The following is a 13717-nucleotide window of genomic DNA, read 5'->3' on the forward strand; positions in this document are numbered from 1 at the left end:
TCTATGATTCTATGATTCTATGACAGTGGGTTAGGCATTCATGCAATTCTTTTAAATTACATGTTTAAGGAAAACATTTTTCCTTCAGTCTCCACTGAAAGAGACTTACATTCACTTCTTGTATTTAGTAAGTATACACCTGTGAATTTGTTTTTAAGCAGATTCTGTCTCTGCATACAGATAGAGACCTCTTGAATACTCCACATTGGCATTATAATCAATGCTATAAATAGAGCAGAATAAAAGAGGATTTTTCTATAATATGTTATTAAAAGGCAGCTGCACAATATGGGCTTTCTAAGGAAGCTGTCCTTGATTCTGTGAAATCATCAGCTACAATCCCAATCAAAATGTCTCCAACTTCTGCTTATATAGCAGTCTAAACGGTGTTTTTTAAACACAGACACAGAGAAATTGAGCTCTGAATTCTACACCACAGTACCATTGTATATATTTCTGTTCATGGTTTTCAAAGTCTACAGATGCACATATCCAAGTCTTTGTAGATGCCATTGCCCAGTAAATGTTTGAGCTGACTTAAACATGGCTATAAACTAATGCATATCATGTTAAACCAGTTTCAAAACTATTGCAGTCCTGTTAGAAAACTATGTAGATATATGAGAAATAGTTAATTCCAGTACAAACATAAACAAGTCTAGAAAGTTAAAAATTTTACAGCATAAGTGTAAACTTAATTATGTGTTTTCAATATCTTTAAGTGTATCTTCAAGAACATGACCCTCTTTTTCAAAAAATAAATGGCCTACAGAATCAAGGAAAGGAAAACCACTATAAAAGTGTTAATGATTTTGTGTCTCCAAATCAGGTCCTGCCAATTGTGGTTTTCTTCAGCACAGTAATGTCTATGCTTTACCACATTGGATTCATGCAGTGGCTCGTTGGAAAGGTATGAATTTTTGCCAGTAGGTACTCATTTGCCTAGTACAGGACACTTCTTGAATACATGCAGCCGAACTGTAGCATTGGCCCTGACCAAGCTGCTCAGGGGTTGACATGTGAAAAGTAGTTGTTTATTTTCAAGCTGGAAATAGTTCCAAATGTTACCACTACAAAATCCTAATTGGCATCATATAGAACACTTTCTTCCCCCCAATCTGGTTTTATTGTTAATGTCATAGTAATTGTTAGATTTGCCTGGCTAGCTTTAGGGTTTCTCAGATGCCATACTTGCTTAAATCTTCCTTTCCGCGTGCCCCTCTCCCAGCCCCCAAAGTGCAGGATGGAGGTTACATCACATACAGTGGATTTCTGCTTTCTACTAAGCATTGCAGTAGCAATTGCATATACCTTCCTGTCACAGATCCCCAGAATAAGATCAGAGGCTGGTTCCTCACCTCAGGCTTTAAGTGTTCATTTCTGTCAGGTCCTAGGTCCAGGACCTAAGATAAGAGCAAGTCCACAGAAAGTCCACTTCCTGCCTTGTCTGCCCAATCAACTTACCATACGAGGGAAAAGATCTTCCTGGATGGTGGTAGTTAAACCTTATTTGAAGATACCCTTAAAAAGTCCTTTGTCCTTCTCATTCACAGGATTGTTATATAAGCACCACAAACCTCACCTAGAGTGCTAAAATTTCTACAAGGCATTTTTAGCCTTAATCTAAATTTCACTTTTTTTTCCCTTCATATGATCCAAGTCCCTTTGGACAGGTACATAAGTAATAAGGACACATCAAAATATCTGCTTTGATTAATATAGTTTAACAATTTAGTGCCCAGGAGGAGCCTGGGGTACTCTCAATTCTGTTAAATTATCCCTCCTCTGGCTTATTTCAACATGCTATTAAATGAATGTGCCATATCTTGAAGCTGAAATGATTAACTTAGGAAATATTGTAAGTTGTCTCAGAACTCTTACATTGGCATGATTAATTCAAGAAGTGCATGGAATAGGCAGACCAATGTGTTTTGTGTTTTTTTTTCCTTTTTAAATCATTTTAGGTTGGTTGGATAATGCAAATTTTCATGGGGACAACTCCTGTTGAGTCTCTGGTAGCTGCGGGTAACATATTTGTGGGACAGGTGAGTTGGAGCATAGAGAAACATGCTAGCACAGGACTACTGAGTATTGGGAAATACTGCTGCTCAGCGAACACCTGTGTATAAAAAAATCACCATTTCGTATGAAGCTAGGACTCCAGTGCAGCAGGACTGGTGGTTGATTTCCAGAAATCCAGTACGTTCGTATGTCAGCAGTGATGCACAATGGGGTGGGTTTTGGGAACCATATGATTTCCCAATGGAAAGTCAAGCATAAATGTTGGTGATAGATCTCCCTTAAAATGACTACCAGACTACTCCAAGGCTATGAAGAAATAACAATTTAAGGTTTTTTTCAATTGAAGAGGCAAATGGGATGAAAATAGGGCACATGAGGCAGGCAAGGGCAGGAGAGACAGACAATGCAGAAAACTAAGATCCAGGGCTGTCTGTGCAAGGCCTTAGCCAAAAAAGCATGGGACAGAGTCTAAGAGTCCACTTTAATGGAAAATCCATTAACATCATACTACAGCAGTCTGTCCCAGGTCTGTCCCATGCTTCAAAGCAATGTGGAAAGATCACCAAGTAGCATCCAAGCCCAAAAGTGACATTAGCATATCAGTTATTTAGCAGTGGTGTGTCACTGTATCACACTGCTTCAAGATTTAAACTAGTACCTCTGCATGACACTGCGTCCAGGACGTGCTTGCACACATGCCAGAGCAGCTGAGAGCTTAAGCTGTCCATAGTGGTTGGTATGCATGTTTCACTTGACGCACAGGCTTACCTGCAGCTCAGACCTGTGGCTGTCCCTAACTCACTCAGAATTAGATTAGGATTTCTCAGAAATTTCATTGGGCCTTTGGGGAGATGATAAACCAGCAAGAATTGTCTTCAGACAAGATGGATGTTGGTACAATTTTCCTTCTTGGGCTAAAAATACCCCAACCTATTAATATTCAGAGCACTCATTAGCACTAAGATTAACTAGTCAAAGACACCTAAGAAAGTGTGATGCTGCCACTCATTTTTCTGTCCTGTTAATAAAAGAAACCTCTGAGGGTTTATTAGGAATTTCTTAATTTGGTAGTTGTTTTTCACTTCCAGACAGAGTCTCCTCTCCTGGTACGGCCCTACTTACCATACATCACCAAATCTGAACTCCATGCAGTCATGACAGCCGGATTCTCAACTATTGCTGGAAGTGTCTTAGGAGCATATATTTCTTTTGGGGTAAGACGGGGAAAAAGAACTGGAAAATATACTGTTTATCTGAAATCATGTAAGTATAGAAGCCCAGCTAAAATGCTTTTGGAAGTATATCTGAGTCATTCCCATCTTTTTTTTTTCTGAAGGAATTAACCACAAAAATCCCCTGTCTTCCAACAGTAAAAAGGATACCAAGATCTGATCTTGAAAATATTGTTAAGTAGCACAAACCTCTACCTAAGTAATACGGAGAGACTTCCTGCCATAGCTGCAAGGAAATGACTGATTTGTATACTTTCCTACAGTGCAGATGAACTGACATGTGGAATATACTAACTGATCAACCCTCCCACTTCTGTGGCAGTGATAAAGTCCTTCAGGAACTGTTGCTAGCCATATGAGCCTGAAGACTTGTGACTGAGGTTCTAGTGATGCTGTACAAACATGGGTAGTAAACATCTAATCTCCTAAGGGGCTGGCAGCACAAAGAAAAACAGGGCTGAAGATGTGATTTATGATCAGAGTCATTGGGGGATAATTGATAAATATATTAGTTCCATATCTGAATAAAATACAGTGGAGAGGTAGAGGCCAGAAGGGAGGATTGGCCAAAAAGACCGAGAGCATAAGAGAAGAAAAGGAGAGCTGGAAAAGTTAGCAAAGAAGTTGTTTTGTGTAGAAGTTTGTGGAAGAAGGGGTGAAAGGGGAATAGAATAATTTATGTTAGGCCATGTAAATTTTTTTTTAAAACATAACGTCAGGGGACAAAAACAATTTTCTGCTACTGCAAGGCATAGGGGGGTGTTAAAGAAGGCTGGCTCTCACTCACCTGCTCTGCTATTGCTACACCCAGCTGCACTCAATGGACCTGGGGTTTTTTTGTTTCTTTTGCCTTCTGGCTTGCCACTAGAGAGGAGTGAAGCAGTTTGCCTCTCGGAAAGATTACTCCATGCTTTTCACTACTTAGACTTTTCCTGTCTCCAATTGGCTTTCTCCTGTATTGCTTGTTCTCTTCTTTTCCTTACAAGCAATGTGAACTTTTTAATGACCCCCTGTAGAAAAATCATCCAAGCATCTAATAATTTTAATTGCTTTTCTCCATGTTTGTGCATGATGTGGTTATCACAGCATATTTTCTGTCACCTGGAATTCTAGGTTTCCGCCTCCCACCTACTGACTGCTTCTGTGATGTCAGCACCAGCATCATTAGCCACCTCCAAACTATTCTGGCCTGAAACTGAAAAGCCTACAGTAACTCTGAGGAGTGGCCTACAAATGGCAAAAGGGTAAGCTGATCTCGGCTCTACTTAATAGTCATGCAAAAATGACATTTGGAAAAATAACTCGTCACACATAAGCTTTAGGGTTAGTACATGGTAGATGTGCAAGCAATAAATTAATTACACACCAGTGTACTCCAAATGAGTAGTTTGTGAATTCAGGTGCAGCATGCCCCATTACAAGGTATGGAGGTATCACTACCCATTGGGACAGGCACAGAGATGCCAAGGACCTGGGGCAGACAGTAAACCCTCCAAAGAAAGAGGGAAATGCCTACCTGAGGTGAGCCACCAAGCGGTTTTGCCATTGCTCTGTTGCTGTCTTTGCTTTGTAATGGATCTGTAAATGCAAACATACACAAGCAAAGGTGGAAAAATCATTTCAACAATAACAGCAGCGAACTTGTTGCCCATCTGCAGGGACACTTGCCTTGAGAACAGCAGGCAAAGCAAAAACAGCTGTAAAGAGCTGTTCCTGAACAGCCCAGGCATCTCTGCAAGGGCTGCCTGCAAGAAGAGCTGTGCCCACTTCCCCATTCCAGTGGTGCCACAGGCAGTCACAGTACTAATACCTGATCCAGAGCTTGCCCAACTCCGAATGTGCCAGAATTTATCCTCAGGGCACCAAAAGCTTCCCAGTGGCTCCCATGAGGATCAAGAGCAAAAACCTACTCCACCTTATGATTATTTTCCCTATGAGTGAACAGACAGCTTCTCTAATAGATTCCTAATCAAGTCTGTGTAACTTTTAGTTCTATGATTTGTTCTTGAATTAAAAAATGTTCACACTCTGGTTTTATTTTCATTGATAAAAGTGAATCAAAGAACCTGCTGGAAGCAGCCAGTCAAGGTGCCTCCACCTCTATCCTGCTGGTGGCGAACATCGCTGTGAATTTGATCTCCTTCCTTGCCCTGCTGGCTTTCCTTGACTCAGCCCTCTCTTGGGTGGGCAATCTGTTTGACTATCCACAGCTGAACTTTGAGGTATGGTCTTCAGGTCCTTCATGCAGCTTATATACATGCATAATTTGTCTTTCTCAAATTAAGTGCCTGTGTGGTTTTGTTGTGGGGTTTTTTTGTTTCTTTCATATGATCTAAAAACATGTTTTTATGTGCATGCTATTGAAAAATGTCTGTACAACCAAAGAAGAATTGTTGCCATGTAAATATTTCTGTATCCATTAGTCCATGTATAGCTTCCCTCTGTGGTGCTCTTGCTAACCAGCAGAGCATTCACAGAGCATTGTATGCTAATACCTGCCTCCTCTGACTTGGCAGTGCAGCAGATCTGTGGTTACACACTTGTCAAAAGCCTTTAACATCTCCTTCAGCGCAAACATTAAAGTGGCTTTAGCTTCAGAGAGCCCCATCAAGTCCTTAATGCTCGCTAGCTTCACTTAGATAAGGACACTGGGGCAAGGCCGGACTCGCTGAAGCCATGCTTACTCAATACACTTAGTTCACAACACAATTAAATTGTAAAACTGCACCCAAATCACTCAGCTGAGCAAACAGGTTTTAAACAGGACTTCTTTTTTAACCTAGGTCTATACATCATTTTTGACCCAATGCAACAATCTTGGTTCAATGGTTTGGGGCTTTTTGTTTTGCAAGCTCCTAATAAAAGTGCCGTGTGAAACACGGATATAACATTGCGATAAAGGTGCTGCAGAAGTGCATAGACAATCATAGCAGATGTGGCTTCAAAAATATTAAGATGTTACCCTGCACAGCTTCCACAGATTATCCCACTGCACAGATACCCACAGCAGAGGAAAGGCACAAGTCTGCATACCTCAGCCACACTCATGCAAGGGCTGGTATTTTAATAACTGCTGGATGGAGTAAGATTTGGACAGATAAATAGCCCACAAGGAACTGAGACCCACAGACACGCTGCATTCAGCCAGCCATCCCTTTTGAGAGACACTAACCTCTAGCCTTTTGTGGGCAGAGAAACCAACCAGGAATAGTAACTGCGTAAACACCTCAGTTAGTTACATTCACTAAAGACAACCTGACCGAACCCTTTCACAGCTGGAGCTATTTTCTCTCTTATATAAAAATAAGCTATACTGTGATATGGGATTTTTTTTTAATTTGCATAAAACTTTTAATGCTAGGAAAAAAGGTACAGTTTTAATTATGTCAGATGCACACCTTTTATGCAGAGACAAGTCTTTTGTTTACACCAGTTGGGGTCCAATAACCTGGTAATTAAGCATGTTCATTAACACACTTGATTTAATCAGCAGAAGAACCAGGCTTCTCAATTCTCTTATCAGCTCTTTTAACTGAACCCTCCTTCTTTGCTTCAAACACTATGCCCAATCTGAAGCCATTGTTGGGGAAAAAAGGCACAGAAACTTTTGTTTTACTTTAGGTGTAAAATTAGGGACATACCTAATTACTTTGTTATATCTAGATTTTGGGTTAGTCTTTTAAAAATTGCTCAAGCATACATGACTCTTAAAAACCCTCAGTCTCCCAGACATATTGGCAGTAAGAATTCAAGGGCAATTTTCCTCTGCTGAAATAAAACCATCCTTATTTTAAGTTTAAAGAACTTATCGCATGCCATTGTTCTTTGACCAACCATATCTTTTGACCTGTTTTGTCTTATATATTTTGCAGAACATTTGTGCTTATGTCTTCATGCCATTCTCTTTCATGATGGGGGTAGACTGGGAAGACAGTTTTATTGTTGGTGGACTACTAGGTTACAAAACTTTCTTCAATGAATTTGTGGCTTACGAACGCCTCTCAAAACTGATTCACAACCGAGAAAAGGGTGGGAGCATGTACATTAATGGTGTGAAACAGTATATGACTGTAAGTAACATTTTCTATTCTACAGATTTATTGGATCTAATACTTTTCTGCTGAAACTCATTCTTTAATATGAGCACAAAGGGATAATGGTGGCATATTACTCTAAAGTGTGTTTTTCAGTGACATAGTTCAATTATGAAAATGCAGCATTGCTTTGTGAGGTTCCCATGACTGTCATCACACTAGCTATCTCAAACAAACATAGCAAAAGAAAGGCATAGTTTTGAGGAACATGCAATGTCCCACAGGACACTGCATGTAAGACCAAGGCTGTCTTCAAGGTGAGTTTCTTCTTACCTCATTCTTAGCTAGCACTTCCCTATGAGATACTCTCCCAGGAAAATCCTGGGCAAGAACTGGAGGATCCTCCTGCCTGCAGAGGTTTAGCCAAGCATTAAGCTTCAAGAGAGGCATCCAGTAAGCTTCAGCTGATGGCATTTAAGATATTACTGGCACAGCTCTGCTGGAGGTTATTGTCCCCTGTGCAGAGGGCAGTAATACAAGATGTATTACATGGCATACAGGTCTCTTGCTGCATGGAGTCCAACCAGTTTTTTTCCATTGCCAGTGCAAGTTAGTTTGCATGAGGATTTCCAGCCAAAGGCTGGGCCCACCTCTCATTCACATGTCCACCCAGATTCACCCAACAGGATACATAATTCCTACTACAATTCACTGAGGAAGAAACCTAGAGGATGGCAATACAAAGGGCATGCTAGGTGTGTGCACAGGGGCAAAGAGCATGCAGTGATCAAGGCGGACCTTTGCAGCCATGACTGCTCCCCCATTTGGCATCCACATGCACAGCCTGTGCTGAATTTGTCCTCGTTCTAAGCACAGGCAACAAAAACCATGATATCTGCCTTTATGCCTGCACTGGCCTTTCTTCCTCAAATCAAGACAAATTGTCACTGTAGAGGACCCTTAATTAGGAAGCATCCTTTTGTACAGCTTTTAATCTTCATTTAATCTGGTGTGATGCTGTGGATACCTACCTTATATACAAAACCAAAAACATGTTCCTGACTGCTTGCATTTCTTATTCCCAGAACATATTTCACAAGTGGAGGTAGAAAGCCAGGTGGTCTGATCAAATACTGACATGCTTGCCTGAGCATCCATTACCAGTGTTCCTGAAATTCCTGGAAATAGGATCCTGGGCTAGATGGACCTTTGATCTGCCCTGCTATAGTCATGCTATGTTCTACAAGGGGAATATGGCTCCGAACTCCTGAATGAGTGATTTATTTTTTTTTTTAATTTGGAAGTCAGCCTTAAAATTCAGATCCCATAAACCGTACTTCACCTTTTTTTCTTTTTTTTTTTAGTAGGATGTCATATAGAACTTCCATGTTCACTTCTGATACCTATATAGAGCTGTATAAGCTTCCATAGTAAAAAACTCTGAGATATAAAAATAATTTTGATTCATAACAGTAGTAAAAATTGCCCAGTAACCATTTTAATTATGGCACAACAGTTCAGGTGAGAGTGCGCTTGACTTCCACTTTTAATTGCTCTTCAGCTTCAGAACTCTCTAATACATCCAGGCACAGATATTCAGTCAGAGTGAGCAAACAAGCAGTCTTCTGAACTCCCTCACCTGAGTCAGTAATAACAAGGCTTCCTGTTTTCAGAGCTAGAAAAGTGCAAATGAAAGCAGGGAAATCACAGTACACAAAGCCTTTTCTAGGAAAAGCATGTAGAGTGGGTACTTGAAAAGCATTTTCCTGCATATGTGCGGAGTGATTGAAAATGTGTACAAATTGGTTTTCATAAAACAGGAATGGAAACAGAGAAACTTCTAATAAACAGGAAATCTACTAGAACACTCAGGCATCTTCAGCTTGGGCCTACCACACAGTAAATAGGAGTTCAGAGCTGCCATGGGGACAAAAATTCATTTGCTGAGATATGTTGCCTCCTTTCCCAAAATGTTTGAGCTACATTTGTCTCAAGGTTTGCAAGGTTTGTAGTCTGATTTCACCCAAAGTAATTTTCTGTCCTGTGAGGGGTCCCTCCATGGGGGCAAACACCAACCCAACCTTGTCTCTGCTTTGAGGTCCAGACTGAGCTGGTGTTGCCCAAGGGGAGGAAGGTGGCTGAAGTCAGGAAGGAAATAAACCGCTAATGGGGGTTCCAAAATCATAATGTCCCTCTGCCTCTTACAACATCAAAGCACCCACTCTCTGGGAGACCCATTTCCCTTTTCTTCCTCTGTGCACAGGGTGGAGCATGCAGAGAGCAGCTTTGCACATGGAGTCCTCTGCTTGTTGTGGGACAAAGAAGTAAGGGGTACATACCAAAACTTGTGGTTTCAACAGAGTGTTACAGAGGCAGTCCAGCTACGAACAACAAGCTGAGTTAAAGCTCTCTGACTCATACCTTCAAAAAACAGCAGCTAAATTGCCACTAGCAAGATAAGAATTATCTTTTGTCTTTAATTACTAGTACTCAGTTCAACAAGGCACAGCAATAGACCTGAAAAATAAAACCATCACACGGTTTATGAGTCCTCACATGGGCAGTGGGTATGAAAGCATGCACCTTTCAGCAAGAGAATGAGTCTACGTTGCTGAAAGTCACGCACCGGGGCAGCAACCAAGCAAATCAGTGATTTCAGTACTCAGATCCCTGAGCCACAATGCCATGTTTTCAGACCTCTAAATCAGCATGAGCTGCCTCAAATCATTCAACAGGGTGTATGTTTGTTTTCCAGGTTCGCTCTGAAGTCATTGCCACCTATGCTCTTTGTGGGTTTGCCAACTTTGGCTCCCTGGGACTGGTAATAGGAGGCTTGAGTAAGAACACCTCTCACGGACAATTTATTTGGCAAGCAAACCCCAAAGAAAACACCCAAAAGGAACAGGCTGTGGGTGAAGCTTAGCAGCATTAGGGGCTGAGCAGCTGCTCTGCCAAGACCCAGCACCCAGCTGTGCATGGAAGGGCTCCCAGAGGGGCACAGGCTTTGGCATGGAGGTACTGGGAGGGGGGCTGAGCGCAAGGGGAGGGGACCAAGCCCCGCCGATAGGCCTCCCTGTCCAGCCCTCACACTGCAAGCCTGAGCTACTACAGCCCTCGGGCTTCAGGAGCAGCAAACCATCTCTGTAGCCTGCTGGTTTGAAAGACAAAGTTGGCTGTTTCCTATAAAAATGTCACATATATGCAGTAGGCTTATAGGAAAAGAAAGAAAAAAAAGGGCTTTTCAGATCTCAAGGGAAAAAGAAAAATTGAAAAACCATCTGGGTTCCTCACTGGGCAGCCAGAATTGCTGGCGGCTGCCTTTACCCTGGAGCCCAGGTGGGCTCTGCGGTGCCAGCAGTGGGGCAGCATGGAGGAGCAGGACCCAGCCGCGGGGCCAGACCCTGGTGCCATGCCCAGGGTTTGCACCTGAAAGCTGCCATTGGCCAGCACAGACGTGCAAACTGCCAAAGAAAACAGAAGTCGCCATTTTATACACAAGCCACCTTCTTAACAGAAAGAGGCAACATTGGCATTAGGCCTTCAAATGGCCCACTGAAAGTCTCATTTTCCCTCCTTGTTTCTCCTCGTTCAAACTGCTGGGTGGGAATTTCCTCTTGTGGTGGGACAGCTGGCTGGTTCATCTTCTTTATCGATATGCATTTATGTTTGACACACACTTTAATTTTCTTCCTAGCAAGCATTGCTCCCTCAAAAAAAAAGGAGATAGCTGGTGGTGCTTTCAGAGCAATGATTGCGGGAACTGTCGCCTGTTTCCTGACAGCCTGCGTTGCAGGTACCGTACCCAAGTTTGGTGTCTCTTACAGTCAGTGACCACAGGGTGGCAGTGCGTCGGTACGATAGACGGAGCTGCGCAACTCCGGCCACTCAAACGCCAGTATTTTCGGGTTTGGCAGGATTAAAAGTCAGTATGCGGCTAAAGGTTCCTGAAAACTGGAATATGAAGAGATTTATTTTATTTCTTCCATTATGTCTTATCTCTTTTTTTTTGTTAGTCTGTGTGTAACACGACTCACAAACAAAGCAAGTTATAGATGAGTTACATTCCCTCCTCCACATGGCTGGCTACAGAAATACAGAAGTAATTACGAAGCAGAAACGGAGAATTGGAATGAAAGGAGAGTGTAACAGAGAAGGAGCGAGGGGGAAGATGAACAACTCTTCGCCTTAATGTTAAATTGATATTTTGGGCTGATAGTATTCCCACAGAACATTTAAGTTAATGAAACTGTCCTAAAGGTGGGACTCAACAGCAGATACTTATTTTCAAAGTCTCACCTTCAAGCTGAGTAAAAAGTCACAATGCAACAGCCATTTTAGGGGGGAAATTAAAAAGAACATAATATTAGTGATTTAAAAGATTAATTAATTGACCAGATATGATTCAGCAGGTAAAATTTATCCCCAGTATTTAACAATCCCTTTCCCAGCTTTCTTTTCTGAGCATGTGATATGCAGAATTGCATGATGAAGGTTAAAGCACTCATATTCCTCCAGTGAAGAACGATCATGGTGCTTTATGTAGCTGAAAACAGCGTGTCTGTTTCTACCACAGCTTCCCTATCCCTTTGTGTTCACTGCAGCAACAGAAACATACACATTTTAAGGATAAGCCCACGCTATTTTCTGAAGGTTATAGAACTAGTACACTTGAAATGTCATTAGTCTCACAGCCCTCCATAATATTTTAATACATGACACTACTCTGTATAACTGAGGAATCAGGAATTCTTACTAAAATGTGTAATTTCACAATCCTGGCCTTAAGAATAAAATTGTGAACAGCCACTGGGAAATCTTTCCAAAACAGTAAAATCTGCTTTGGAAAGAAAGTTACATTCCACCCACTCCTGCCATGACAAATGCTTTCCTTATGCCCATAAGAAGGTAAAAGAGCCAAGCAATTTCTACTACCCCAGTTAAGGTAAGAACACACTAAAAACGTGTCCGGGTTCCACAACACTACGTACAAGAAGGAGCTGCCACTTTCATATTTTTCTGTCTCCATTACTTCAATGAATGCTGACATTACTACTTACAGGAAATCTGGCAAAGCAAAGATAAATAAACCACAACTATCTCCATTCAGAACAAAAGAAAAGGTCCTGTATTTACCTGCACTGCTATAAATGCAGCATAGCTCCATTTTAGTTAATGAAACACACTGGCCCAGCAGTGCGAAAGCCGTTAGCATACCTTTTTAGTAGCATTAGAAGGGGCAGAAAAACAAACTGTTCTAAGTGTAACAGGTTACAATAGTTTAATTTCTACATATAAAAAAAAGTTTGTGGTCACTCCTTAATCCAGCTCTATAAAATGATTCGGATTTTTTAAAAATCCCACAGTTCAAGGGTTTTAATCTTGCACTTTTACAGAACCATCTTAGAAGGTGATTTTGTATCAGCCAGAACATTTCACCTGACCATGCCCCAGTGACTGACATCCACAAATCCATCTTCCTCTTCATTACTCATTTAGAAAATTGTTACTTACTTCACAGGAATGCTGACTGTCCCTGGTCTGGAAGTTCCTTGCCACATCTTGTTAGGAAATGCCTTCAACTCCACAGATTTCCCTGCCAACAGCACAGAGCTAGTTGAATGCTGCCAGAAACTCTTCACCAGGTATTAAGGAAATCTTTATCTTTCTGTCAGCATAATTTAGGGAGCTCACATATTCTCTAAAAGCCTAATTTTTTTCTTTGTATTTGGCTTTTTTTCTTAGGCACCTGCTTTCCATGAAGTTGCATCTTTTAAAGAAATGAATATTTTAATGCTGCTGAATTGTTTTCCTTTTCTGGGGCATTTCTTTGTTACATGCCAAACACAAACAGAACCAACAGAGAACTCAAAACAACTTGTCCAAACCTGAGCTTCCCAAAAGGCTAAAGATAGATTATCATGTAAAGATTCAGTGGTCTAGCTCAGACTCATCTCAATTATTAACAAAAAAATAAATAAAATATTTGAACTAACATAATGTTAACATAGTATCTGAGGATAACTGTAGCTGAAAAAAGCCGGGAGCTTTTCCTTCTGCTGTCTATGAATCTGGCTGAAGATAATAGTAATTGTGCCTGTTTACATAGAAAACTTTACATACATTTGAAGTAGAAAAATATTCTGAGGTAAATTGTATTTGATAATTCTCTTTCCAAGATAGAGAAGAAAGAAATAATTATATTAAAAAAGGAATATATTCAGACATACTTAACACATCTCACAAAGAACCAAAGGTCTATGTATTCAGATTATGACAAGAACCTTTTAAATTTGTCCTAATGTGCTGCTTTTTTTTCCATTTTCACAACTAATTGCTTTAGAAATAAATACTCTAATTCATGTTTTTTCCATGTTATTGAAAATGGAACTTAATCCTTCTTTTCACATTTCTTTTAGAAAAGAAAATGCT

The 13717-nt window shown here is 40.9% G+C and overlaps 1 protein-coding gene across 1 annotated transcript in view; it reads left to right on the top strand.

The window, feature by feature from the left end:
* Nucleotides 1-829: 829 nt before the first annotated feature.
* The window catches only part of SLC28A3 (solute carrier family 28 member 3), a gene marked incomplete at its 5' end in the record, with an annotated part of 14387 nt that continues 1499 nt past the window's right edge, over nucleotides 830-13717 (top strand). The window contains 9 exons of the mRNA XM_009285289.1: nucleotides 830-910; nucleotides 1965-2045; nucleotides 3111-3236; nucleotides 4368-4498; nucleotides 5308-5476; nucleotides 7127-7324; nucleotides 10044-10125; nucleotides 10983-11081; nucleotides 12807-12930. Coding sequence (XP_009283564.1) covers nucleotides 830-910; nucleotides 1965-2045; nucleotides 3111-3236; nucleotides 4368-4498; nucleotides 5308-5476; nucleotides 7127-7324; nucleotides 10044-10125; nucleotides 10983-11081; nucleotides 12807-12930 — 1091 coding nt within the window. The remainder of the gene's footprint in view (nucleotides 911-1964; nucleotides 2046-3110; nucleotides 3237-4367; nucleotides 4499-5307; nucleotides 5477-7126; nucleotides 7325-10043; nucleotides 10126-10982; nucleotides 11082-12806; nucleotides 12931-13717) is intronic.

This window comes from Aptenodytes forsteri, unplaced genomic scaffold (assembly GCF_000699145.1).
Source record: "Aptenodytes forsteri isolate BGI_AS27 unplaced genomic scaffold, ASM69914v1 Scaffold151, whole genome shotgun sequence".
NCBI classification, from domain to species: domain Eukaryota; kingdom Metazoa; phylum Chordata; class Aves; order Sphenisciformes; family Spheniscidae; genus Aptenodytes; species Aptenodytes forsteri.